Here is a 14918-nt window from a genome sequence, read left to right on the forward strand (position 1 = left end):
GTCGGTGCGACGTAAAGCAACTAGCAAAAAAAATAAAATTTTTTTAAAAAAATTATCTGATACTGAAGTTCCTCCTTGGAATCTCCCTATATACAGATGTCATCAGCAGATAGCGTGACTTTTATTTTGTTTTCACCAACATTTTGGCATACTTGTTGAATCTCATTCATCACAGTAATGAAGAGAAGAGGTGACAGAACTCCACCTTGTCTAAGGCCCGTAGTTATTCTAAAGTGTTCCATCATTCCTAATGGTGTTTTGACATGAATACTGATGTCTTCATATAAATTCTCAATTTGTTTTATTATGTCATTATTGATTCTACTGTTTCTCAGCACTTCCCAGACTTTGTCCCTGCTTACAACATCAAAGGCCTTTTTGATATCCAGGAAAGCCAGCCAAAGGACCTAATTATGTTCATAATACTTCCCCATTAGCTGACAAAGTCCAAATATTAGATCAACTGTTGATCTCCCTTTCCGGAATCCGTATTGTTCCTCTGATAACTTTAATTCTATCAATGTTTTTTTTTTTTTTTTTCTTTACGTCGCACCAACACAGATATGTCTTATGGCAACAATAGGATAGGAAAGGCCTAGGATTTGGAAGGAAGCGGCCGTGGCCTTAATTAAGGTACAGCCCCGGCATTTACCTGGTGTGAAAATGGGAAACCACGGAAAACCATCTTCAGGGCTGCCGACAGTGGGGCTCGAACCCACAATCTCCCGATTACTGGATACTGGCCGCACTTAAGCGACTGCAGCTATCGACCTCAGTCTTTTCCTTTCTAAAATCTTTTCATACAGCTTTCCCACTTGGGAAGTTAATGTAATTCCTCTGTAATTGGAACATTTCTTCCTGTCACCTTTCTTAAAGAGTGGAATGATGATACCTTTTTTCCAGTCTGCTGGTATCTGCCCATCCTTCCATATCTTGTGAAAAAAGTCTAAAGACCTGATCATTTCACCAGACACTTCATCAATGCCAGGAGATTTTCCTGTTTTGATGTATTTCTGTGCATATTCTTGTATCATTCCATGTCAGATCTGTTATTGTGTCTTCCATCCTTCCATTATTAACTAATCTATCTAATGGAATGTTTGTGATATCATTCACATTTAACAGCTTATCAAAATAATTCTTCAATTTTTCTTTGATCTCTCTGTCATCTGTAATGAGATACCCACTATCAGTAGTCAGATAATTAGTCTGTTCTTTGACCCCCTCCTATTCTTCATCATTCCATACAACATTTTTCTGTTGCCATCTACATCTTCATTTAGTTTATCACTCCATTCATTCAACCATTTTTCTCTTTCTGCTCTGACAACCTGCTTAGATTCTTTTTTTGCCAACTTATAGAGTTCTTCGTCCTTATCTGTTCGACTTTTGAAATATTTTCTGTAGGCATTGTTCTCTTTAAGGACTGTGTCTCTTCTTTTATCATTCCACCATGGTGTCTCTTTCCATTTCCTTTTGCCATTTGTTCTTCTACACGTCTCCTCTGTTGTCTTGACCAAGCATTCCTTGAAATTTTTCATTCTTCTGCAACTGTTTCAGTGTCTGTTTTTGGTATTCGCTGCTGGATTTTTTCTTGATATTCTGTGGCCTTCTCTTTATCCTTCAGTTTCCATACCTTTAATTTCTTATCCTGGATGGTTAGGTAATAATACAAAAACCCAGTATTTTTGCACCTCTACTCATTCCTTGAACCCTAATGAATATATCCAATAGCATTTGACGGCGCCTACAAGTGAACTGGCGATGGTTGGCTTGTGTAACGTAACCCAACACGTAGTTGATGCTGATGTCTGGTGCAATTATAAATTAACAGATCGTGATTTCAAGAAATAGCCATTTACAGCAGTTTCAGCCTACAAACCACTGTGAGGTATGAAAGCAGACACTGAATTAGAGTTTTTCAATTGTTTTTTATCAATGATTTGTTCAGTGAAACTACTAACGAAACCAGTCGGTATGCGATAACGGTAGTAGTAATAATTACAAATTAAAATAACATGTCTTAAATTACACATATTGATTTATTTGCTCCAGTATAGCTTGCTGTAAACATTTATAGCCTAAATACATCATTTAAGAGCAAGTGCTATCTCCAAAATCGTGAAAGATGAATACAGGTCATGGAAGATAGAAATCCACATTTAAAATATGAGTAGTTTTGCTAGTGGCTTTACGTCGCACCGACACGGGTAGGTCTTTTTGGCGATGATGGGATAGGAAAGGCCTAGGAGTTGGAAGGAAGTGGCCGTGGCCTTAATTAAGGTACCCATCTCCCGGTACCCAGCTCACAGCCGCGCGCCCCTGACTGCACGGCCAACTCACCCGGTAATACGAGTAGTAGGGATAACACAGAGAACTTTAATTTGAGGGGTAAGGGTTAATAATATAGAATAAAATAGAAATAAATGAATACAAAGAGACAGACATAAATGTTATTTACTACATTAAATATTAGTATATTTACATTTTAAGGAAGAAGTATAATAATCATAACAGGATGAAATAAATGAAATTTACAACATTATGAATAATTCCATTGGTCACTGTAATACAAAATGGGCGGTATGAATAAACATGAGTATTTATTATATACTCAACTTTTCTGAGCAAATATTCCACTTCATAAGAGATTGTACCCTTCAGCTGAGCACATGCTCTTGACATGGAGGTGGTGTAGCATGAACTTGCATTCAAATAGTCTTAGAGTAGAGTGTTGGTATGAATAAAAATAAAGTAACCCTTCGATTGACAGTATACGCTCCCTTTGGATTGAGTATAGCTGACAGTTCTACTTATTTGTTGCTTTTGAGAGAGAGAGAGAGAGAGAGAGAGAAAGAAAGATACCGGATACATTGAACTGCGCTTCTGCCTGAGTAAACCATAGAGCCGGCTTGTCTGGCCAGAAAACAGGTAACTCCAACACGATTGACTACAGTACTAACCTCTGAGGGTGGTGATTGCGGCGTTTGCTGGTGTAGGAGACGATTTTGCTCTTGTAATTGCTGTAGCTGCTGTTGTAATTGCTCCATAGCGACGGCGGTAACTAGCGTGTAAATAGCACTGACTTCTTGCAGAAAACTGTGTCACACTATATTAATCACGTCGGGGTCACCAAATGTGGGGAACATTACACTTACTATATCTTGTTTCAATAATGCTGCCATGGAAATCATAAAGAAGATGGGCAGTCTACACGATTTCACCGGCGTTGCCTAGTGTGACGAGGTTCAGCTGCTGATTTTAAGTGAATGCAAATTAAATGTAGCGTCACCTAAAGTTGAAGTGATCGAATTACTAACCAATTATAAGATATTAGAATCATTCCGTATTGACGGTTTTCACTTAACAATGGCGAAAAATGAAAGTATCCTCCTATTCAATACATCATATATTCCGTCATTAGACGGAGTAAACAAGTTCAGACATGTTTTGGCTCGTTTGAGCCATCTTCAGTGAAAAAATTAGGGGGGTTGGAATAATTTACATAATATGAGTTGAAAAAATGCTAAAAAACATAATGAAAGCGCAAATGAAAACAAACAAAAGAGAGCCTAGACGGAAACAAAATAGCACAAATATACAATATTTACATCAATATGCAGAGCAAAAAACAACTTATTGCGACAAAATTCAGTGAAACAGGTGTTAATTTGAAATAATAATTGATACTAAAAACTGCGTTAACCTAAGAAACAAGGGAATGAGAAAACAAATGATGCAGATGGAAATGAATAATAGTAGCACATGGTGAGGTTGTTGGACCTCATAGTTTACAAATTATTAGTTTATAAAAACGACAAAACAGTTTGAAATCGCTGTCAAAATCCTAGTGGAAACCCATCACATTAAATTGGCCAGGAGGAGAGCGGGAGCAAACATTTTGAGAGAAACCAAGCCTGAATTAACCTGCAGGCGAAAAGCCTGTGATAAGGAGAAAAAACACCTTAAATTTAAGGCTTCAGAAATAGCAGCATTCTTAATATCTTCTCAATCTAGCGGTCCCTTTCTTCATTATTGTTTCATAATGTTGGCTGGTGTTTTGCCTTATTATAGAGGGGTCGGAAGGGCCGCATATAAAAATATGAGAAGCTGTGTTAGGTAGAAGACAGAAGCATAGTAAATTGTAGTAATCTAGTGGAAACCGTCAATGAAGTTCTAATTGGAGAAGGGAAGTGGAGATTTTAGAGTTTGTAAACCAGTGTTTCTCAACCACCTGGCTGCAATGCAGTACTAGGCCCTGGCTTCAGTTATATTGGGTTACAAAGTATTCTCCTGGAATTCATAGTTTAACTTTTCTTAAACATCTTGCATGAATCAATATTTTATAATTGAAATATTCGAGGAGGATAATTTTTGTGACTGTGTCGATTAGCACAGACTCGGATCATCTCTAAATAAAAAAAAAAATAGCCTTGCATTTGAAAACATTTGGAGTATAAATGTGAAGTTCTAGAACTTCATTGACGGTTTCCACTAGATTACTACAATTTACTATGCATCTGTCTTCTACCTAACACAGCTTCTCATATTTTTATATGCGGCCCTTCCGACCCCTCTATAATAAGGCAAAACACCAGCCAACATTATGAAACAATAATGAAGAAAGGGACCGCTAGATTGAGAAGATATTAAGAATGCTGCTATTTCTGAAGCCTTAAATTTAAGGTGTTTTTTCTCCTTATCACAGGCTTTTCGCCTGCAGGTTAATTCAGGCTTGGTTTCTCTCAAAATGTTTGCTCCCGCTCTCCTCCTGGCCAATTTAATGTGATGGGTTTCCACTAGGATTTTGACAGCGATTTCAAACTGTTTTGTCGTTTTTATAAACTAATAATTTGTAAACTATGAGGTCCAACAACCTCACCATGTGCTACTATTATTCATTTCCATCTGCATCATTTGTTTTCTCATTCCCTTGTTTCTTAGGTTAACGCAGTTTTTAGTATCAATTATTATTTCAAATTAACACCTGTTTCACTGAATTTTGTCGCAATAAGTTGTTTTTTGCTCTGCATATTGATGTAAATATTGTATATTTGTGCTATTTTGTTTCCGTCTAGGCTCTCTTTTGTTTGTTTTCATTTGCGCTTTCATTATGTTTTTTAGCATTTTTTCAACTCATATTATGTAAATTATTCCAACCCCCCTAATTTTTTCACTGAAGATGGCTCAAACGAGCCGAAACATGTCTGAACTTGTTTACTCCGTCTAATGACGGAATATATGATGTATTGAATAGGAGGATACTTTCATTTTTCGCCATTGTTAAGTGAAGTTACTAACCAATCCTAAAATTTGTTATGAATGTACTTCAGTAATTGTATCTATATTGGAAAAGTCCATCACTTATTTTAATATACCAGGCACTACGAAATAAGATGCTTAGAAAGTAAATGTCTGACAGGCAGCAGTGATACACTGACAAATTATTTCAGCTTGCCTCAGGTGGAGATTGTCAAATACAAACAAACCTAATAAATACAAGTAATTACATATACCAACATGAAAAGACATTGGAGAAGGGGTAATAAGTGGAGATTTTAGAGTTTGTAAACCAGTGTTTCTCAACCACCTGGCTGCAATGCAGTACTAGGCCCTGGCTTCAGTTATATTGGGTTACAAAGTATTCTCCTGGAATTCATAGTTTAACTTTTCTTAAACATCTTGCATGAATCAATATTTTATAATTGAAATATTCGAGGAGGATAATTTTTGTGACTGTGTCGATTAGCACAGACTCGGATCATCTCTAAATAAAAAAAAAATAGCCTTGCATTTGAAAACATTTGGAGTATAAATGTGAGATAAGAGTTTTGCTGACAATTTCACATCTTTCTGCTCCTTTCCCTGCTCAGCTGACTTTTTCTGAGTAAATTTGTTTGGTTTGGACTCTCTTCTTATAGAAAATAAGTTTACCAGGTTGTGGCCCCTCAAAGGTAGAGATTTGCTATTCTGAATTGTCTTGCCACCCTGCAGTAATCAGAAAATTCCAGTTTAACTTACTATTATCCTTCTTTCTCTCAACTTAATACCAAATTTTATAAATCTCTGTTTAGTTTTTTTTTTGTTTGTGATATTGAAACAGACAAACAAGAATGCAACTCAACCTATTTTGATTTTTGCTGGCCTGATGAGATAAAAGCAAACTTTTATGCAAGAATGATATGTTTGCATAGCGAATGATAATTATATATAAAATTTACCAACTACTTTCTGCCTTAAAAGGAAATCTTTGAGTGTAATTTCATGCATTTGCTTGTTTTCTCTTGCACACAATTCTTACAGTGGGCTATGGTTCAATCCTGATAATTATTAGTTGCTGCTCTGTAATGATCTCAGGGTTAGAGGGCCAATAATTATGCACCTATAACAAAATAAACTTACTGGTGGAAATATTACAGCAGTCCAATGACGTTTTAAATTTTGGTGTGAAGAACTTGTAGATGTAGTAATTCTGAGTATGCTACAACAAAGCGATAACCAGTAGATCATTTTGTGATAATGAATGTTCAGTTTATTTGTAAATATTTGTACTTATAATTTATTTGAAAAATATGTGTAAGTACTTAATTCATAATGACAGTGTTTTAAAAGTGTTCCCATGATTGGATGATAAAGGAGTACATAAAATGTCCCTTTAGAATTAATGTTAAGAATATCAAGGTTTTTCAAGCACTGACAATCTATTATATAATCTCCAACTTTCAGACATATGGTGATAGTGATAAAGTAATTTATCCCTGCATTAATTTCAGAATTGAAATGCCTCCTGATCTCCAAATTGCCCCTGGAAAGGTAATAGGGGATGCCCATCCTTGCTTTATCATAGCAGAAATAGGACAGAATCATCAGGGTGACATTAATATTGCCAAACAACTGATAAGATGTGCAAAGGTAAGCTATCTTATTTAATAGCATGTTATTTTAAGGAGAAAATGAAGTTGTCACACCATTTTGTATAATATAGCCTTTAAGTTTTCAGTCTTTCGAAGCACGAAATATGAAAGTTATAACTCTCTAACATACCTGGAAAAGAACAGATTAATAACATAATGACATGTCTCATTCTACAAGAACATCCTCACGTTCTATCTAATCACATTCAAGCATGCATATTTATGTACAGTATTGTTTCGTTGCATAAGCTGGTCAGTGATTATGAACGGGTGACATTATGACCAGGCGTAATGAAGTATACTAACAGTCAATTTTTGATACTTCAGTAGATTTGAAAATGTTTTCTGTATTTAATTCATTACAGGTCAGGTTCGTTACCCCCAGTCTCTTGTGCCTGGACTGAGTTCAGGTCGTTGGACTTGCTGGCTTCATCTGTAGCTTGCTGACATGAACCTGTTGGTTGGGGGAGCTAGGGAAAGGCAGAAGGGGCGAGGGGTAGTGACAATTTTGAGCGGAGGGAGAGTGAGTGGAGATACAGTGAAACCTCGTCGGTGCATTCCTTTTTAAGACCTTTTCTCACTTAGTTGTAAATTGGAAGTATTCCTATCATCTATATATATAAAGTAGCTTGTCCTGACTGACTGACTGACTGACTGACTGATTCATCATCGCCGAGCCAAAACTACTGGACATAAAGAGATGAAATTTTGATGATATATTCATATTAAGACGTAGGTGCTCGCTAAGAGAGGATTTTTGGATATTCCTTCGCTAAGGGGGTGAAAATGGGGGTGAAATTTTAAAATGAGTTGCTCTAAATCTCATAACTTTAAAAGTTTACAGATGTAAAAAATGGTATTTAGAATCTTCTTTAAAAATAAGGAAACACGTATTTTTTTGTTTTCAGAAAATCCCAATAGGAGGGGTGAAAAAGGGTGAAAATGGAGAAAAATGGGTTGAATGCCTTTAATCAGGATACCGGTACCTATATCTCAGAAGCTGAAGATATTACAGACCTGAAAATTGGTACTTTTGATCTCTTTTAAAAATAAAGAAACACGTAATTTTTTGTTTTTGGAAAATCCAATTAATGGGAGGGTGAAAAGGGGGTGAATTTTTAAAATTAGTGAATCTATATCTCCAAACTTTCAAAGTTTGCAGATGTAAAAATTGGTTTTTAGAACCTTCATTAAAAATAAGGAACACGTATTTTTTTGTTTTCGGAAAATCGCAATAGGAGGAGTGAAAAGGGGCTAAAAAGTGGTTGAATGCCTTTAATGAGGCTACTTATATATCAGAAACTGAAGATATTACAGACCTGAAAATTGGTGTTTAGGATCTCCGTTAAAAATAAAGAAACACGTATTTTTTTGTTTCTGGAAAATCCAATTTAGGGGGGGGGGGGTGAAAAAGGAGTAATATTTTAAAATGAGTGTATCTATCTCAAAATTTTTAAAGGTTATATATGTGAAAATTGGTATTTAGAATCTCCTTTAAAAATAAATAAACACACGTATTTTTTCGTTTTTGGAAAATCCAAACATTGGGGGTAAAAAGGCGGGAGTGTAAATTTTTTAAAATGAGTGTGTATACATCTTAAAACTTTAAAATTTACAGATGTAAAAATTGGTAGTTAGAATCTCCTCTAAAAATAAAGGAAAACGTATTTTTTGTTTCCTGTAAATCCCAATAGGAGGGGTGTAAAAGGGTGAAAATTGGGTTGAATGCCTTTAATGAGGATACATATATCTCAGAAACGAAAGATATTACAGAACTGAAAATTTGTATATCGGATCTCCTTTAAAAATAAAGAAACACGTATTTTTTAGTTTTGGAAAATCCAATTAATGGCGGTTAAACAGGAGTGACAAATTGGGTGAATTTTTGAAAGACTATATCTACAGAATATCTTGGAAACGTAAAATGTTACAGACGTAAAAAGTGGGTGTTTGTAATCTCCTGTAAATCTAAAGAAACATAGGTGATTTGTGTTTGGCAACTCCACTTAAGGGTAACTCAGAAGGGGTGAAATTTTAAAATGAGAATTTTTACAGTTTATCTCAAGAAACTTAACATGTTACAGAAGTGAAAAATGGTATTTTTTATCTCTATTAAACATAAAGAAACGTGTATTTTTAGCTTTCGGAAATACCACTTGGGTGGAGGGGGGGTAAAAGTGACTGAAAATGGTGTTGAATTCTTTTAATTAGGCTACTGATATCTCAAAAATGAAGATGTTACAGACGTGAAATTTGATATTTGCAATCTGCTTTAAAAATAAAGAAACACGTATTCTCGGAAAATCCAATGAATTGGGGGGGGGGGTGGAAGAATTGAAAAATTAATTGAATTAATTGAATGAGAATACATACATCTAATAAAAACTAAAGTTGTTACAGACGTGAAAATTCGTATTTGGATCTCCTTTACAAACAAAGAAAAACGCGTTTTGGGGGGATACCATCTTGGTGGGCGGGAGTGTAAAGGAGTTGAATTCCTTTCATGAGGACACATAAATCAAAAACTGAAGAAGTTAGAGTCGTGATAATTGGTATTTAGAAGATCCTTTACTATTAAAGAAACAAGTATATTTTGCGGGAAAATTCACTTGGGGGGGGGGGGAGTAGTGTGAAATGAAGTGAGAAAAGTAAATTATTTTTATGGGGATACTTATATCTCAAAACTGAAGGTAATAGACGTGAACATTGGTGTTTGAAATCTTCTTTAAACATAAGAAACAAGCCTTCTTTTAATTTTTATTTTGGGGGGGCGGGGGTGGCGGTAAATAAACTTAACGGCTGTGGGGTGTAGAAGGAGGTGAGACCAATTGATTTTACTGTTCTTAATGTACTTATAAGGATCCTCGGCAGCGCGCCGGCCTCTCACAGCTGGGTTCCGTGGTTCAAATCCCGTTCACTCCATGTGACATTCGTGCTGGACAAAACGGAGGCGGGACAGGTTTTTCTCCGGATACTCCGGTTTTCCCTGTCATCATCCATTCCAGCAACACATAATAATAATAATAATAATAATAATAATAATAATAATAATAATAATAATAATAATAATAATGTTCCGGACCGTCGTCAAATGTGCGGACCGCGCTGGAAACGGCTCCTGGACGGGTAATGACTAAGAATGCAGTCCGGACGTGGGTTCAGTGCCTTCTAGGCACCCAATATGACACCACGCCGGATCTCCTGAAGGATTTTATCCATATTAAAAATTATTATAGGAAAAGATGGCAAAGATTTACGGACCCAACTGACCGGGAGGAATACCTGAGCCTAGCCCGGGAAGTACGAAATCGATTGCTGGAAAAGAAGATTGAAAAATGGAAGGAAACATGCCGTAATCTAATAGAAAACGAGTCAGATCGGGAATTTTGGTGGGTTCTCTCAGAAAACGAGTCAGACCGCGAATTTCGGCGGATTATATATCTAAAACAATAAGCATTCAATTACAAATTTCAGTATAATACCGTAGCGAAGCACGGGTATCTTGCTAGTATTGAATATACAAAAATACCTCATACCTCACTGCTTAGTACGATCCCATTTTTACCCCTGAAAATTTTCTTTGTCATTTCTTGTGAATAGAACGTGATTTCCAAAACACAGATAAGAGCCCTTACCACAGTGGGTATGTTGGGGAAAGTTGCACAATAACAAGAACAGGCCTTGAATTCCTGAACATCTCAAGGTAAATTCCACCTTCGGGGAACAAGCCATTAGCCTCAGGAAAATTCAGTTTTCTTTTCTGGTTTGCAGTGAGATTGCTGAATAACTCAGTTAGCCTGTTCGTGCTTGTATTTCTCATTCCAGTCAGAAGTTAGAAATTTATTCAGTATTGAGTAGTACAGTGAAGAGTAGTGAATATTTGTTGGGTGATAGGCTACCTACGGATTAGGAACATAATCATGAGAAGTTTATTAAAGTGGTCTTGTGATTGTCTTGTTATGGATATGGAAAAAGTTGTGAAATTGCTTACTAATGAAGGTAAAATTAAAAACCTTCAGGAAGTGGACTGGCAACCAAATCTTACGCTTGTAGAGTAGGTGCAAATGTTAAAATTTGCACCTTCTTCCTGAGTAAGTCCAAACCAATTGCCGAAGTATTGTAGTTTTCAGGATGGGGGCCAAAGTCATTCTCTCTCATATGGGTGGGTGTAACCTCTAATAATTCATAGTCAAAGAGTGTGACAAGAAAACAATATTTAATAACCTACTGGTCTGAAACATAAGACTTCAACTAACATCTGAACATTACTTTTATATTAGAAAGAGTAATAGGTAGATAGTTTTATGGGTCCTGGTACAAATTTTTTCATATTTGTTGTCTCGTGTTTTTCACACTTTTTAATACACAGTTGTTATTTTATAAGCTCCAGTAGAAAAATGTTTTCATATTTGTTCTCTTGTGTTTATCACACCTCATCTTCAGAAATGGTAGATACAGCTTTCATTGTACCCATATATACACAATGTAAAATGCACGCATGTTAAAAAAAAGGTAGCAGGTATTTTCATGTCCCTCTTAGATAGTTTTTATTTGCACATTTTTTTGTTCAACTTGTTCTCTTCCTTTGTCCCCTGCAGAAACTTCTTGATGAGGTTTTACTGTATGCGGTTCAGGGCTTTTTTCTCCCCGTATGCTCCGGTACACGTATCGGTAAACTTAAGATTGTAAAAATTGTGGTGAAGATTTGGATTTCATGTTTAAAAGTGTATCTTCACATATGTGCTGCCATCATCGCTTGATGTCGAACTATGTTGTCAGGAAGTGTTGATAGATTAACTCTAATCCATAGTTATCGACTGTATCATAAAGTATATGATACCGATCTGGTTCTGCAGCACTACTCTTTCGACTCTACGTGCTTGCCGCTTAAAATTCGGAAACTTCCTTTGTGTGACTGTGATCAGCTTCACTTCACTTTCTGTTCACGTAACTTTGTTGCTTTGTGTACTATGGTTACATCTGTTGTAAATTCTATACGTTAATTTGTTTGTTTCCTATGATCTTTACCAAAAGCAATGAACTTGAAAATATTTCAGTTCTTCTCTTCCGCTCCAGCAGGTAAGAAATTGAACATTTCCAAGACTGAAAAGCCATGGGCAAATGTTTAGATTACTCCTTTTGATGAAAATAAAAAATCAAATTACTTCACAACGAGAAAAGATCCATGATAATAAAATTAGTTCACCGGGCGAGTTGGCCGTGCGCGTAGAGGCGCGCGGCTGTGAGCTTGCATCCGGGAGATAGTAGGTTCGAATCCCACTATCGGCAGCCCTGAAGATGGTTTTCCGTGGTTTCCCATTTTCACACCAGGCAAATGCTGGGGCTGTACCTTAATTAAGGCCACGGCCGCTTCCTTCCAACTCCTAGGCCTTTCCTATCCCATCGTCGCCATAAGACCTATCTGTGTCGGTGCGACATAAAGCCCCTAGCAAAAAAAAAAAAAAAAAAATAAATAAAATTAGTTCCGTTCATATGGCGGCCACTAACATATTAACTGCTGCAAAAGAAAAATGTTGGAGGTCTCTTTTACTCAAGCTTTTGAACATGACAAATACCTCTAAAATCTTCAGAACAACCTATAAAATTGTAAAGAAAAGTCAGGTATTCAATGATTTTGAATCTGAAGTTCATCTCCAAGAAGTGAATGGAAGCTACATGGGTCAAATTCTCAGAGGTGAAATGAAGAAAACCCTAATGAAGATAATAATGGAATATAATTGTAAGATTTCTTTGCTAATTGATGAGAGCACTTGTATGAGCCAATTATCACCTTTAATAATATATTTAAAGACAATGGTTCCCGATATGGTTCGATTCCTTGGCTGAATGGTCAGGGTGCTGCCCTTCGGTTCAGAGGTTCCCGGGTTTGATTCCCGCTGGGTCGGGATTTTAATCGCTTCTGATTATTTCTTCAGGCTTGGCAACTGGGTGTTTATGCATGTCCAAAGACTCTTCCTTTCATATTCAGTTTGCAACCCCACAGACAGGTGTGGGAAAAGTGGAAGAATAAGAAGAATGCTTTTATATGGACGAACATACAAATCTATTTATTGATATTGTTGAGTTGGAAAATGTGTCTGCCAAAGGTATTTTTCAATGTCTGATTAATGTTTTGAACGAATTAAAATTCTCTGAAGAATTTTTGAAAGAAAACCTTATTCCACTAGCATGTGATGGAGCTGCTGTGATGTCAGGAAGGAAGAAAGTTGTAATGACTTTGATTAGGGAGCAATATCCACATGTCTTGTTTTGGCTCTGCGCAAACCATAGACTTCAAATCTCTGTTGCAGATGAAGTTACGAAGGGCTTTCCTTCACAGATTAAAGCCATTTCTTGACAGATTTTATACGTTATATCACCAGTCACCTAAAAATGCCAGATAACTGGGAAATATTTCTGATGATCTGGACCAGCAGCTGTACAACATTGGGCAGCTTCAAATTACGGAAGTGTTTCTGCAATTTGGTAAAACTATGGATTGCTCGTGGCACATATTGAAAGAACAAATCAGGATGAGAACAGGGATTATATATGATGTTATATATGATGATCTCATGAAAAAAAGTCAGAACGTTGATTTTGTTCGTGATCTTTTTCTTCAATGATTTTAAATCTGAAGTTCATCTCCAAGAAGTGAATGGAAGCTACATGGGTCAAATTCTTAGAAGTGAAATGAGGAAAACCCTAATGAAGAAAATAATGGAATCTAATTGCAGGATTTCTTTGCTAATTAATGAGAGCACTTGTATGAGCCAATTATCACCTTTAAAGACAATGGTTCCTGATATGGTCCGATTCCTTGGCTGCATGGTCAGTGTGCTGCCCTTCGGTTCAGGGGGTCCCGTGTTTGATTCCCGCTGGGTCACTTTTGTTGGAGATGAAGTACATAATTTGTACAGGTGATTAAGGATTCGGGACAGGCACATTCTAAGAGGTTATCATAAATTCCTGGTTGAGAAGAAAATTCCAACATCATTACTACCATGTGTAAACACCATCAACAGCATTCCCATTTCTACCTCTGAATGTGACCGTGGTTTATCGCAAATGAACTTAATATTGACACCAACAAGGGCTTCTCTGCACCTGCAACTCTTCAAGAGTTGTCAGAACTCAGCTTTAAATTACAAACACACAATATGACTCTCTTATGTAGCTCATAAACTAATATCCAGGCAAATTATTCTATTTGATGATAGGAAATTTAATAGTGGGTCTTACTATCATGAATCTCAAAGTACACCTGAGAATTTGAAATTCATGTGGGTTATCCTGGAGAAGAGAAAAAAAATCAAGCTGCCAGTGCAAAAAGTTATCTTGATCCTGAAATGTTCTGACAGCTTAAGACGACGGGTGGAAGATTGTCTGTTAACAAACGAAGACACACAACACCAGAATGGACAAAAGTACTGTGTCCTGAATGTTGGTCAGATAATGTTCAGAAAAATATAATTTTTGTTAAAGATGAAGCAGTACATAATTTGTATAGGTGATTAAGGATTCAGGACAGGCAAGTTCTAAGAGGTTATCATGAATTCCTGGTTGAGAAGAAAATTCCAACATCACTACTACCATGTGTAAACACAATCAACAGCATTCCCATTTCTACCTCTGAATGTGAACGTGGTTTCTCGCAAATAAACTTAATATTGACACCAAACAAGGGCTTCTCTGCACCTGACAACTGTGAGTTCATGGATGTTTATCAAGGTGGTAGGTCCACTTCTAAGAGATTTTTGACCTACCATATGTTAACTTTCAGGTACCAGGAAGGAAGACATCTCATGACCGACACAAAAAACAATGAACATTCAGGTGAAGATGGCAGAATCAGCATCATGGCCCAATGTGGAAGTTACTGTAATGGAAAAGGTTCTAATATCATGTCTTCATTTTTACTAACATTTTCGTTACCTATGTTGAAATCTGAAAATTAATGTAAAAGTTAGGTTAAATTGTATTTTGCCGTATTGGGATTGGCAA

The 14918-nt window shown here is 36.4% G+C and overlaps 1 protein-coding gene across 3 annotated transcripts in view; it reads left to right on the forward strand.

Moving 5' to 3' along the window:
• Positions 1 to 14918, forward strand: part of NANS (N-acetylneuraminic acid synthase) — a 101647-nt gene that overhangs the window by 18473 nt on the left and 68256 nt on the right. For all 3 annotated transcript variants that reach the window (XM_067139160.2, XM_067139162.2, XM_067139161.2), the window contains exon 2: positions 6774 to 6912. In XM_067139160.2, coding sequence (XP_066995261.2) covers positions 6781 to 6912 — 132 coding nt within the window. In that variant the 5' untranslated portion in view covers positions 6774 to 6780. The remainder of the gene's footprint in view (positions 1 to 6773; positions 6913 to 14918) is intronic.

This window comes from Anabrus simplex, chromosome 2, assembly GCF_040414725.1.
Source record: "Anabrus simplex isolate iqAnaSimp1 chromosome 2, ASM4041472v1, whole genome shotgun sequence".
Lineage (NCBI taxonomy): Eukaryota > Metazoa > Arthropoda > Insecta > Orthoptera > Tettigoniidae > Anabrus > Anabrus simplex.